Below are 14144 nucleotides of genomic sequence, written 5' to 3' on the forward strand. Positions count from 1 at the left end.
AGGTGTCCTCTGTGTGTCACCACAGCTCTGCAGGAGTTGGGGTTGAGCAATGGGAAGCAGCCCAAGGCCGCTTGCGGGCTTCCCATGGCTCTCTCTTCACAAAGAGTGGCTCAGTTAGTCTTTTATGGCCCTTCTCCCCTTCTGTGCAATGCTGAAGACCCTGCGAGATGAACCTGTTGTGGCTGGGCTCTCGACGCACGGCACTGAGACAAGATCGGGTTTGGTCATCCATAAATGGTGTTGTACAGCATCCCTTGTGCGCAGTGACTCAGGGCAGGTGGAAACTGGAGATGACTTAATGCTTTCTTTGCTTCACCTTCAAGGGCTTGAAGTGACAGTTCATAAGGCCATCTTGCAGTTGTGTTTGGAAACCCTGGAGACAGGGAAACTGCTGCTGTTCCTACACGATTTAATGCAGTTCGTTTCTATATGGAAAACCATATGCTCCTATATGGTCTCTATGTGGAAGAGACCAGAGCTGCCCACTAACTTACTTATTTGCCATGAAAACCATTTCCCTAGCAGCTACAATCTGATGATACAGTTTCTTTGAAATTTTACCAAAAATGTGTCGTTTATGGCCACCTTGAATACAAAACAGGAGGACATCAAGTTGCTATGGTATAATGTAGAGGTGGTTGGTGCCTGCTCAGTTTGCCCATCCCAGCTGTGTCCCCCTGCCCTCTGTGCCCAATCACTTGGATCAAGAAGGAGACTTGATTTTTTTCATGTCTCATGCTTCCCTGCTAGCAAAGGTCTGTTCTCTCTGTCATAGCAGAGGAAAAGAGCCAAACCCCCCAAGAAATCTGCAGATTTCAAATGGAGGTGTGTTTTTTGTGTAGGGTCGAGTGAGAAGGAGGTCGCTCAAGCCTTCGTTCAGCTGCCGAGGGAGTTCCCGGTTTACCTGTGGCAGCCCTTCGCCCGGCACAGCTACTATTGCTTCCCGGAGCCAGAAGCTCAGAGGCGGTTCAGCGCCGCGCTGGGGGACTGCGTGAGACACTCAAACCACGGTGAGTGCAAAAAGGGCCTCTTCCTGTAGTAATAAATAGCTGTTATAGTAAAAAAGCTGTAGAAAAATGCAAGTCACTTATGAAAGATGCTTGCCTTTCAGTGCCTTGAGGAATGCATTAACATACCCCTTCTTGCTTTGCTGGGAGCGAAGTTAGGTGGGATTTGAGCTGCAGTGTAGTAGGCTTGGGTAGAAAACATGGGAATTGCTTTGAAAGTGGCGTTCCCCTCTCTGTCAGCTCACCTAAATCCAATATCATGATACAGAATCATAAGAGATGTTTACTAAATATGGCGTGGCAAACTCTCACCTGTGTTTGCAAGCTTGACAAATGCATCATAGATATAGTAGACCAGGTCTGTACAACGTGGAGGGAATGTAGTCTCCCGGTACATTTCTGTATTGTTATACATATATCACCAATGGTCAAACCTTTGATGTTTTCTGCGGGTGTTTAGATGGCAGCTCAAGCCCGAGCCATGGTTAAGCCTTGTAGCTGGGACATGAACGGTGTATAAGACATGGTATTGATTGTTTGCACAAGGATAAATTTTAAATCTCACTTTCTGAGTATGTTAGAGTAGAAAACTTAAAAAAAAAAAACCAACTTGTGACTTGCTAGGATTATAAAAACAACCTTGCTCCCATGAAATTGGGAGACCATTTATGAGTTGGATCCTTCAGAAAAAGAAATGCTTTCCTGTTTTTCAGATGACTTTTCTCTTTTTCCATCAAGCTGACCTGGTTCCCCTGCTGGTGTCCAGGCTCTTCCATGCCTTTAGTGTCGCTTTCGAGTCCCATCTGCTCTTGCTGCCCTTGGTGGGAGATGGCAACACTCAGGAACTTCTCCAGCAATCTCAGCTACTTGGGCCTGAAGCCCGTGCTTGTAGATAAATGAATTGAGAGTGCAGTATCTGAACAGTCCCTTTTACTTACAGAAGTGGCTCCCGGTGTATTTTTTTTAGCTGTCACTGTTGTCTCCTGGTCATCAGCTTCACCCCGTTACCCTCAGACAGCTGTCTCACACTGTCCTCCCCGGCTCCTTCTCAACTGCCATCTCTTTTCCCTTGTCTCCACTGCCAAAGGCACTCCTGGTCTCCTTTAGGACGCCATTCCCATGATGAAAACGCACATTACTGTACTTCTAGGCCGTTTCCTAAGATGTGCAGTTATTTGGGTGGTGCTCAGTGATGGCTGGTGGGAGGTGCCTGCTTCGCAGGACACGCAGGATTCTCGGTCCCGATGCTAGCCAGGTGGTGTACGCTCCCCTGACACTTGGTGGTCCCCCTCTCCAGCTCGTTTCCAAGCCATGCTGAAGGTGGTGAGATGCAGCATGCCCTTCTAGCTCTGTACAAACCAGAGGAAGCAGCTGCAATGCAAATCTGTGTAGGTGTGGAGAGGCTGAGGGCTAAAACACCCTGGTAGGCAAATACCCAGTCACGGGGACTATAAAGACTATTTCATGGCTAGATTAACATAGGTTGGAGGCATCAGTCTAGAAGGAACACGCCTTCACTTGGCACTTCCAGATAGCTTGAGTCTCAATAAATATTCTCTATATAGCTGCTGGAGGAACGCGAATTCCCATAGCGTGCCCGAGGGCAAAGCCTGCCTCTGTGATTTTTGGTTCTGATTAGCCTGCTTTTAGCTGCGGCAGTCATACAGTATGAAAGCGCTCCGGACTTTGGAAAGCCACGCCTTTGCTCCTCACTGGGGTTTGGTAAGGAGATGGGGATACAATCAAGTTTTCCTGGCACTGTCAGTCCTCCATGACTTGAAGCCTGTTCGTTAGGTTTGGGGTTTTTCATTTCTCTCTCCTGGAGCAAGTGTAACAGGCTTGACAAAGCTTTTGGCAACCTTTTTTTTCCTTAAAGTTCAGCACATGGCTCTAGGGGCCAATTCTGAATTGGCAGAAGCTGGGACTAGATGACCTAATAGGTCTTTTCCATCTCCAATGCCTGCGAGTCTGTGTTTTATTATATTTCATATGGCTCAGCTATTGCTCATTTATGCATCTGTTCCAGGATTTATCCCTCTCAGATTTTTCTGTGGTCAAGTTTTTATCTGACAAAAGATGCATAGTGACACCGGAGTGCCTTCATCAAGGCTCATCCTTTCTGTCCCGTTATTTCTGCTCAACAGACTGATTGGTAGATAAAGACAGTCTGGATTAAGACCTACTGTTGCACCGGTAAAAATGAACAGGTTTTTACGGCTAGGGAAATGGGAGCCCATATTTTCTGGATTTCTTGGAGTTATACCATGTCCTAGAAACCTAGGTGCTGCAAGTGGAAAAATGGTCACTGACAAGCACCCCAGTAACCTTAACTCTGCCCTTGGAGTGAACTACTTCAGGGTTTTTTTCCAAGGACTTCATACTGATTTGTATTCATTCTCACATGACTGAACAATGTTACTTTATTAATACTTTTTAAAGCCTTATTTGCAACCAATCTGTCTACAAAAACCAGGTATCTGAACAATCCGACAAAGTTATAGGCACGTGCAGCAATACAATGGGTAATAAGGCTCGTGATATAAAAATTGGCTGTGCTCTTTTATTAAAAAAAATTGAAAAGAGAGAAGAAATGTGAAAAATCCTTTGAGTTCCATTGTGGAATATAATTTAGTAGGATAAGGAGCACCGGCCAAGGCAGCACTCGCCCCACCTCTTCTAAAAAGTGCCTAGCTAACTTTTGCCAGAGCAGATTTGGCAAGGGCAGGAGAAAGACAGATGTAATGTCTGATCAGAAGTTGCCTTTCTGTCTTTTCTATAATCTGCCACTTCTGGAAAGGAATGTACCGCACTGGGCTTTAGCCAAAAACTTGGAGGAGTTTTCGGTTAAAGTCTGTTTTCTCCCAGGAAGCAGAATTAAATACGGTCTCTTGCTGAACAGAAAACCGGAGTGAATCAGCGTGTGGTCTTGCGATGGGAGCCGCCCTGGCATTCAGCTATTTCCTCTCTTTGGAGTCCCTCTGTTATAAATAACCGGTCCAGCCTGTGTTTCTGGGTTTTCTGGTCAGAACTCATGGTCAGGAGAATAATTACAAAAGCATTTGGATTTAGTGATCACCACTTGTAAATATGATTCAGATACACGGATTGCGGGTTCTCCCCCCTCCGCCCCCCCCGCCATTTTCTTATTGTGTTTGTCCTTCATACTAATTGATACGGGTTTGCAGTTGGAGGGGACAATGATTTCCTTCATTATCAATGGAATACGTAGATCTTTTGCACCCTTCTTGAGTACAGTTCAAATAAAGCATATTTAAAACCTCTGAAATGAGCCTAAGCCAATCAGGACCTGACTGGTCATGGCTTTAAAAATACTCTAGCACAACCGGCTGCGAGTGCTGAGATTCTCCGAATTACTCTCACTCTGAAAGTTGATTGAGTGATTAATCTGCGTACAGAAATCATCCCAGTTCGGTGATTCATCTGGGTAGCTCCCGCTTTGCGCTTTGCAAGTTGGCTTTCATGATGCCTCAGGATTTGGGGAGGGGATCAAATGCTTTTTGGGTTTTAAGCTGTGAGGTCGTGTGATTAAGGGCTAATAAATGAAAACACAAGTGCCCAGGGAGCAGCAGAGGAACCCCAACAAACTGATGGGTGCAGAGGGGACCCCGCCCCGGCCGCCCCGGCGCTCAGAGGAGGGGGCTCAGCTCACGGTCCCGGTGTGGAACCCACCCAGGTGGGCCACCAGCGGCTCTCCCCGACCGCCTGGCAGTCCGCAGGGCTGTCGTTGCGTAAGCGGGTATGGGACTCATTATGGGGTGGAGGGGAAGAGCATTTGGAGATTGTGTAAAGCGTATGATGGGATGTTTTCCAGGAGACTGTTGGAATAGGCGAGATTTATTACGGGATGTTTAGGGGAAGGACCAAAGGCGGGTAAAGGGAAGGATCAAAGTGGATTGGAGAGGAACAGGTGTGGGGTAACGGAGGAAAGAAGGGGATAAATGGGGTCAGTTGGGTGGAAACAGGAGGCTGGTCAGTATGCTTGTGCCACACTTCATCACCACGGTCTGTCCTGTCTTCTTACTAAACTCCACTTCTAAGTATTTTCCAGGGTGAGGGTGCTCTCCAGTGCGTGTGTTGGGGTCCTAAGTGCCAGCAAGTAGAGAAGGAGCCATGGGGTCATGGGGACTCTACAGGTTTGAGGTGCCAGCACCTGGAGAGATGTGTGTGAGAGGTCCCAGTGCCAGCAGTAGGAGAAGGGACCACAGAGCACAGGGGCCCATAGGTGCAGGCCCATCATCTGTTGAGACCAGAGCGCTTTCCTAACGAGCTTCCACCAGCCGTGTGGGTACATAGGCTTCACTCACTAGCAAACTTCAATCTGGACTCTCTGGCAAGTAGGAGAGGAGGAGTGGGAGCCAGCGACCAGAGACACCATAGGACTGGGACCAGTACTGGAGGGACCACAGGTCTGAGCCAGGTACCGAAGAGACACGGGGGTCTGAGAGTTACTGCTGGGGGGAACATAGGTCTGGACCTGCTATCAGTGGGGGCAGGTGCGGAAGGATGTAATGAGAGCTGCAGGTATTAGGCTACCGGATTTGGCAACTCTAACATAAGCCATACTTGCATTTGAGTCCCTTTTCTGGCTGAGTTCGAGTCAACTATATTTCAAAATTGCTTTTCACCATTCAGTGTATGACCCTTCTCCTGTGAAAATTAACGACTGTGTAACTTTGCTCCCAGGAAAAAAAAAGATGACTGTAAATTTGCATACTCAGTACAAAGGTGCTACTATCTAATCTTGGCCATTATCTCAAAAGCTCCATCAAAAAGCTTCCTTCCCTCCAAACTGTCCGTTCTTTACCAACAGCTTTGTAATTAAGGACTTCAGTGGGCTGCATTAAAGAACATTGTGTGCAGCTCTGAAATGTCACGATTCATCTCTCATTGAATTTATTACCTAGGCATAGGATATAAAACATTATAACAGGCATATTTGCTGATTTCAAAGCTTTTTGGCTTTGATCAATGAATATGATAAACGAAAGGATGAGTTGAATTAGTTAAATGACATAAATGTGCATGTAGAAAGATAACGATGAGGTGAGGTCTCTAGATACATAACATGGGTCAGCCAAAAAACGTTCTTTGCAGAAGAACAACAAGCCAACGGATACAGAGGAGTCAATAGTAAAATATGGTGGTGTAGAGTAATACGACCTAGTGATGGCTCTTGATAAAGATAATTCCACATACAGAGAAGAACGTGCAGTTCTCTGGCTACAGGGTTACACAGTTAAATTTTCAACATTCACTTTGCTAGTCTGTTCCTTATGCCATAGGACATTTGCTGTATTTTCCCAGGGCGATTATGTAGCCTTCACTGTTTTAGTAAAACCAAAAAATAACTGTTTCAAATGACAAATGTGTCAAGACAAAAGATAGCTGTTGTAAAAAATGCAGTTTCAAGGGTTACTGGAGGACTCTTGCTTTCTGATCTGATCTTAGCTGGGACGCATTTACAGTGTACTAAAGGTGGCCTTATTGGCTTTAGTAAATAATTACTATTGTTGACCACATTAGAATTTTTTATATCTAAAAATCCTACATTACATCATTATATAAGATGTATTACTATATTTGTTTCTGTTTTGATGATTCATAATTAATTCAGGAGAATAACAGCTTGTGACAAAAAAAATATATCCTAACGCCACTTTCGTATCAACTTCCCGACAGAAGGGGCAGCAAGAAGGAGAACTTCCTGCCCATAATATTATTTTTTAACTTTGCCTCCCTAAGTTTTGCCTCAACTGAGTTTTTCTTAGGTTGACAGGGAGGAGCTGCTGACTGTTCACTGTTACTTCCAGGGCGCCTGTTCTTCTCAAGCGTCTGTGGAGGTCAGATCTTCATCAGTGTAGGATTTTATGTAATACTTAGTTTTAAAAACTTCTCAGATTTTTAAAGAAGCTGTGCTTGAGTTGAAGTGGAGTATGGAATGAAATGGCTTCATTTTTTTCCTCCAATTTCCTAAACTGCTACTCCCAGTTTAGATGTGGGCTGTAGCATGCGATTCATTGGTTTGCCTTTATCTCCATGATCCCTCCACTTTGAGCCACAGCTTGGACTTACTCTGGTTCCCTCTCCATCCCCATTTTCTTAGTGAAATGGTGAGAACTGCACCCCTCAAATTTTGGGGGAAATTTGCTGCTGAAATGGCCACCTAACCCCCAATGGGGAAGCACTGTCAGTCCCAGCATGGCAACCATGAGGGAAATGCTCAAAATATTCACAGTGCTCTAATATTTCCCATTCTCCAGTTTTTAATCCTTTACGTTTGTATGCCCTGAAAATCAGACTGAAGTTTCTTCCAAACGCTTATTTAATTTTTTGTTATTTTAGGAGGTCTTCTTGTTTCCTATATGAAGTTACCGGCTATTGTGTTTCACTTAGTATTTGCTGTTAAAAGTGAAGAAGCCTAACCACTTGGTGCTGGGATAGAGGGAAGTCCGTGTGATGAGAAGGAAAATAAAATTAGCTAATTCTGGGAGACGTGGAGTTTCACTTCATGATTTTATTTTCTTTCATCTGGTTTGATTTCACATCCTTATCTTGATAATCACCCTCATGATACAGGAAGCTAAGGGACTTTCAAAACCATATCCTGTCATCTCCAATTTCACCATAAATAACAAAAAATTTTTTTTAGAGAAATAAATACATTAAAGAAGTACAATAAATACATTAGGCAAGAGAGAAATACAAAAGGTACTTTTAAGCTCATGCAGGGCATTCTGTCACAGCTTGGCTACGTCAGGACAACTAGGACAGCTTCAGATTTTTTTTCTCCATCTCTGGCTTTTAGGGTTGCCATTAGCTGTGTCCACATTTCCTTTTTCAACTCTTAAGTTCGGCTGGCAGGTGTTTTTCTCATAATTATTTCTAGCTTTCCTATGTTACATGTATATAGTACATATAGGGCTTACCAACTCTTGGACTATAATTCAAAATAATTACTGAAGCATTGATAAAGGTTGAGAAGATGACATTAAATACTTAAGCTGAAGGATATATAGCTCCATATATAGAGCAAAGCAGCTGTCACGAGTCCAAATAGGACTTTGGAAAGATTTCTGTGTCTTCATGTTGCAAACAGGGTGGCTTTTCTTCTCCAGAGAGGGCAGCTGAAGAGAAGGATTTTCTTGTTGCCTTTTTCAGATGACGTGCGGAAGAACCAATTAAAGTAGAACTGAGGAGGAAATTGCTTTTTTTGACGTTAAAGAAAAATGTCCTGCACTGGGATGAAAGCAAGACCTTTCTGAAGGTTTGCATGAGAATTTGGGGTGGGAAAAGGTATGAATAGAGACAGACTATTCAGCCCTTCACCTGCCTGACTCAAACCTGGCACTTGTGTCTTGGCTCTTCTCACTGCAGCTGCTGCACTTTAATTAATTAAATCACTTTATGGTTAATAAGATCAGATCTCCTGTGATTCACAGGAGTGGCTGAGACCATGGCTGGTCTTTCACCAGACAGATATCTGAGGTCCAAATGGACTTTTCAAAACTGATGTGTAAACTTCCACAGAAATATTAATGCTGTCATAGCATTCAAAACCATTTTGCTATAAGTATCTTTGATGAGGTTTGTGGGGTGCTACACAACTCGTGAAATGTTTTAGGACACAATTATAGAAATTTTTTGTATAATTTAGACTATTTTGCTTAAAATAAGACTATTTTTCCTCTTTCTGGGGTGTTTTTGCTCTACAACATCAGTTCTTTCAATCAACGTGGCTTTAGCTTTTCCAGTAAGCCTGCTTGCCTATACTGTAGTTAGGATTTTCAGTCTGTAGGAGTTACATTCATTCTGAAACACCAGGATGATTAATGTGCTAAAATCGTAATTGTGATTACAGTCTTCCTACCTCTCTCACCTCCACGCCTTGGGCTGATTCTCCTTTTCTTATCTATTACCAAGCGTGGGGTGGTGCAGAAGAGCCACTGCCTTGTGCCCACCACCCGAGCCTATTTTAGGAGCCGTGAAGATACTCATTTGTGCAGGTGTAAGGTTGCATTCAGGCTCCAGCTTCAAAGTTCAGCAGCAGAAAAATTCTCACCTGCACCAGGAATACGGTAGCTGGTTTGGAAAGCGCTTGGAAATTGTCAGAGATGAATGATATTGTGACTCTTTGTGTGTGTTTATACGGTGCACTCATGTTTTAGACTATGAAACATAAAGCTGCTGGTCCCAGCAGAGGGAGGTTCCTTGTAATTTGTCTCGTGCTGCTTTGAACAGCTTTAATACAGGCATTGCGTGCTGCAAAGCAAATAGTTAAACCCGCTGAATGTTGGTTTGATGGTCTCGGAGGGAACTTGCGCTGCAAAACTTTATTTGCTATAAATACAGCGTATTATTGCAGGGTTGTATCCTGTTTGGAAATGACCTCATCTAGCTTCTGTTAGTGGTTAGCAGCTTCATACCACATGATCTATGAATAATATGATAGTACATTGCTCTCAGGAAAACATCAGAGCTGTGAGGTTGATGCTTCTCAGACCCAGGGCATTATCCTTCACTTCATTCTCGATCTGGATAATAATATGACAGGACTCCATTCTGTAAAAGTAAGCCGCGTGTCCTTTTATTCAGAGGATCATTTCCAGAGGTGCTGTAGCTGTGTTACAAGCCCTGGGCAAACTATCTTTCCTGAGGTCCAGTTCCCGAGCTCTTCTCATCTCCCCGCGTTCAAGCAGATGGATTCACTCTCATTTTCTTACCTGCCGTCCCCGTCGGGTTGGGACCATTTGCTTATTTTTTGGAGACAGAAATTTTCAGAACCTTATTTTTTGGAGTTGATGGCCATGGCCTTTCTTACCAACTTTCTGTAATATCTTACAAGCAACAGCTCTTAAAATGTGCTGGGACCTCAGGTGGTCGCTTTCCGCCATAGGATAACATGATGAGCGGATGGTCTTGCCCTCTCTTAGCCATTCTCTGTGTCCTGTCCGTAATCCTCTGTGTGATGATATTACTCATACACCCCACAGTAGAGAGTTGCTCAGCATTAAACAGAAACTATATGAGCAACAGACAATAATCACCGCAGTTCCTACCCACAGCAAATAAATCCCAGGCAGGTATTACAAGAAATGCTAGAAAAAATGCTATTGCAGGAAACCTGTGCTAGAAAGATCACTCTTAGAAAGGGAAATCGTTCTTCGTCATGCTCATTTATTTTTACTTGATAGGCATCCCCTAATTGTGGTGTTGGGAGGTTGGCACAATGATTCCTTAACTGCAGGAACGTCTCTTATTCCCTGACGTTCTCCAGCTGCCTTCGCCCCAAATCCTTCGGCAGCTGGCAGTGTTCAATAGCTTTCTTTGAAGTACCAGTACAAGAGATGGAAATGTCCTATGTATTTAGATGGTTAAGACACCACAGTTTTTTAAAATGGCAGCCTTTTCTTTCAGCAGCCTCCCTCTGGTTTGGGGTTGTGTATTTTCTTTTTTACCAGCTTTTGTTTTAAAAGAACTAAATTCTAAAAAAAATTCCATTAGAAATTGATTTTTTTTTTTAATTAAAGAGCATGTATAATGGCAAGCAGAGGAAAAACAACAATCTAAAATATATTTGAAAGAAACAGATGCCAAGGTGAGAGGGGGGTGACTTGGAAGGATAAGAAAATCAGGAAAAATTTAATTTGCATTTCTTAGCATGAAATCTATTCTGTTGAGGGTAGCAGTGTCCAGTGGAAATAGTAAGTGGTAGAAGCACCATCTTTTGAGACTGCTAAAACCAAAGATAAGACACTTAAAATTCCAAATATGTTTCAGCTTTATCCACCTCCTACTATCTATTTGTAGCATCACAAGAAGGCAGGCCCTTCACCGGTATCTGTACAGAGATTTTTCTTGTCCCAGGAAAATGCGATATAAGGTGATCAACAAGAAAGAGCTAGAGAATAGATGTTTTGGCACTGCCTTCACCTGAGCCAGCTTTCCACCAAATAGATGAGGAAGCAAGGAAATATTATTGTGAGATCACATAAAATTAAATGCAGTTTCTACTAATTTATCATATTCCAAAAATTATAGTAAGTGACATTGTCCCCATCAGTGAAAGGCCACCAAACTCGACTCCTCGGTCATCTTCCTTTCCTTCCAGTGACTGTCCTCCTGCCTTCCCCACTCTTTAACCAAAGTCAGCCTGTGGTTTTTGAAGATTTGAGGAGGTATTCAGGGGCCCTGCTGTCTTGTAGGAGGGAACTAAAAAGTATATCAGGTTGTTAGCGACTTGTGTTTGGTCAAAGAGACATTTGACCAAAGCTGCAGTTATTGACGATGGTAGGCAAGAGCCAGGCAAGGTTACCTTCCTACCTATGGGCCTTCACATGATCATCTCTCATAAATACAGCCATCGTTGGATGCCAGATTGCTTTAATATCAATTATAGTTACCTGCAGTAAGAATTCAGGGACCGTATGGAAAATAATACTCACTGAATGCAGAATCTTTCACCAAACTGTCGGCAGCTCTCCAGCTCACGAACGTGTATGTAGATGTGAGTGCTGCAGGAAACAGATGAAGCTGCGGGTGGATTACTTCCGAGTTTTGGTAGTCAGATGATGGGCGTTATGTCAGAATCAGCATTTCTTTAATTAAAACCCTTGCTCTATGAGCTCAGACTTCTGGATTCTGTTTTAACACTTGTTCATCTAAGTCTTTGGGCCTCAGCCTTTTGTGAAATGTCAGCCAAAAAGCTTAGATTACGCTCAGTGGTTTAGCTCGCTTTGGTAAAGCACTTTGTCCACAGTCAATATACCCCTTCACTATTATTAACAATAAAAGTAATAAACGTATTGTAAGAAAAGCCCATAAGGGAGAAGGACATTTACTGGATTGCACTAGGGGCACTCAGTTTGTTTTGAAGAATGACATATTCAGTTTTTACACATCATAAAACATCCTGACTGCAGTTCCTTGGCTCTCCGAACAGTTTAACGTGGTAATGCTGGTGCTGCGTCCAAAAATCAGCGAGTCTCAGTTTGCAGAATTAGCCAAGTCAGAGAAGGGAACTGTGAACCACTGGTGTCTCAGCAGAGCAAACCACCCCATCAGTTCTGGGAGGTGGAAAATTCTCTCTGTCTGGTTATCGCATCCGACTGAAGCCCCACCAGGAGCTGCAGAAACATTTCCCTGCTTTTCCCAAACGCAGACTTTTCCATGCGGTTGCACGAGCGGTACAGAAATGAGCTGTGCTGCTGCTTATATGAAGACTCGACTTGTCACCATTGCATTTGTTAAGGGGGTAAACGATATGCCGTCTGTCTTCAAACGCCTGTTGGCATTGCATCGAACATTCCGTTGTTTGATGACCATTTTAGCCTCTCTCATGCTGCAATAATGAGTTTGAATAGCTTCATTAATGACAATTATTGTTCAGAGGGGCACACAGTTTAAACTGAATATTGAAATACTCACTTTTTAACAGCTAGCGTGGCAGGTTAGGATATGTAATGTTAAAGAGGCATCTTCCTTTGATCGTAATTAAGAAAAATCATCATCTAAGTGATTAAACATCAGCTGGGTTTGAGCTTTCTGCTACAAAGCACAGCAAGAGACCCAATGCAGCAGTCTGCAGTACATACAGATACAAAATTAGAACTGGAATGTTTGAGTACAGATTTCATATTATCTGGATTTGCTGAAAATCCACAATTTTAGCTAGAGGCAGTGAGGTCTGCGGCACGCATCCTCTCTGGTAATGAGGCCTATTTATAGAAGTTTTTGCACAGAGGTCTTCAGTGTTTTGACTGATGTTAAGACCAGTCGATCTATGGCTACAGACAAGACCAAACTCACCAGGGCAATTAATTTCCGCTGCTGTCTTTATACACACACAAGAAGTGTTAGCGAGTCAGAAAAATTGTTCAGATAGCCTTTCCCAAGGGGCTTTTAAACAATGTGCCAGCGACACGTCCATCTTCAAACAAAGGTGCAGCTGTCCTGCTGTGGGTGGGAGAGCACGTAGGAACTTGGGACTGAAGATGTCCTCGTTACTCGCCCATATGACCAAACATTCATCTGCCAAGGGACAGAGAAGGAGCCGCAGCTCATAGCCTGGAGCACCTCCGTAGGAGAGTGCAAGTCCCACAGCAGCCGAAAGATCAGATACAGCTGAAATTAGGAACGGGACCCTCTAAGTTAACGCTTCTGCACCAGGCGCAAGTGCGCTCAGTGGGTGTCGAGTAGCCTAGTCCTCTGTGTATCATTTTGATGAGTTAAGGTTTGAGATTTTTTTTTTTTTAAAGAGGGATTTAAACTGTTTGTACGCTGCAAGGAAGCTCGTTCCTACAGACAGCTTTCTGCAGTACTGAACAAACTCAGCCGTGCCTTTGAGAGATGTGCAAATTTGGGGAGATGTATAAAGTCATGGTGTTTCCAGATGTCCTTCCATCTTTTAAAAAGGAGCTTTATAGCAATTATTCTGTTGTGTTTATAAAAGGAGTCTATGGTTAGCAATATCTTATCTGTTATTAAAATTAGGCTCCACACTTGGATATGTAAAGATAGAGTCTCTAGGTGGTTTTCTTACTTTAAAATTAAGCAGAACAAACAGAATTTTGTTTTGCTCTCCACAAATAAGCTGATGTTATATTCGTTACCAGCTGGAGAAGCTGCTCAGGTAATTTTCCAAGTGCAGACCAGCCTGGATTAAGCATGTAGCATCAGTGTGGGTACCTGTAAAGCCTCACCGGCCTTTTGCTGGAGGACATTCAGTAAATTTTATGGCTTTGTATGGGAGTTGGATAAGGATGACCTACAGCCACCACTGCACCAAGCTCCCCTAACATGCTCCACTTTCTACAAACAGCGGGGACAGATGCATCACTCATGATAGGTGCCAGCCACATTTGTTGAAGGGGAAGCCCCTGCGAGGGCGTTCAGGAGAGCGAAGCACACATCGTCCTTTCTGCTGATGAACAATCGTTCCTGATACCACTGGCGTTTACCACCTGCCCTGTTTGCAGCTGCAGCGTCTGCTTCCATCTCCCACGCACCATCCTCTCTCTTGCACGCAAGCGGGGCTACCCCAACAGCTTATTCATTGTTTTCCTTGCTTTGCTATGCCATAACGGAGCTGGCTGCCAAGCCAGGCGCAGTCCTCTAGCC

The 14144-nt window shown here is 43.7% G+C and overlaps 1 protein-coding gene across 1 annotated transcript in view; it reads left to right on the plus strand.

Annotated features, from left to right (window-relative positions):
- Positions 1-14144, plus strand: part of NIBAN1 (niban apoptosis regulator 1) — a 69317-nt gene that overhangs the window by 34819 nt on the left and 20354 nt on the right. Inside the window, exon 5 of the mRNA XM_050900886.1 lies at positions 843-1010. Within this exon, the coding sequence (XP_050756843.1) occupies positions 843-1010 (168 nt within the window). The remainder of the gene's footprint in view (positions 1-842; positions 1011-14144) is intronic.

Source organism: Gymnogyps californianus, chromosome 8 (assembly GCF_018139145.2).
Source record: "Gymnogyps californianus isolate 813 chromosome 8, ASM1813914v2, whole genome shotgun sequence".
Taxonomy (NCBI): domain Eukaryota; kingdom Metazoa; phylum Chordata; class Aves; order Accipitriformes; family Cathartidae; genus Gymnogyps; species Gymnogyps californianus.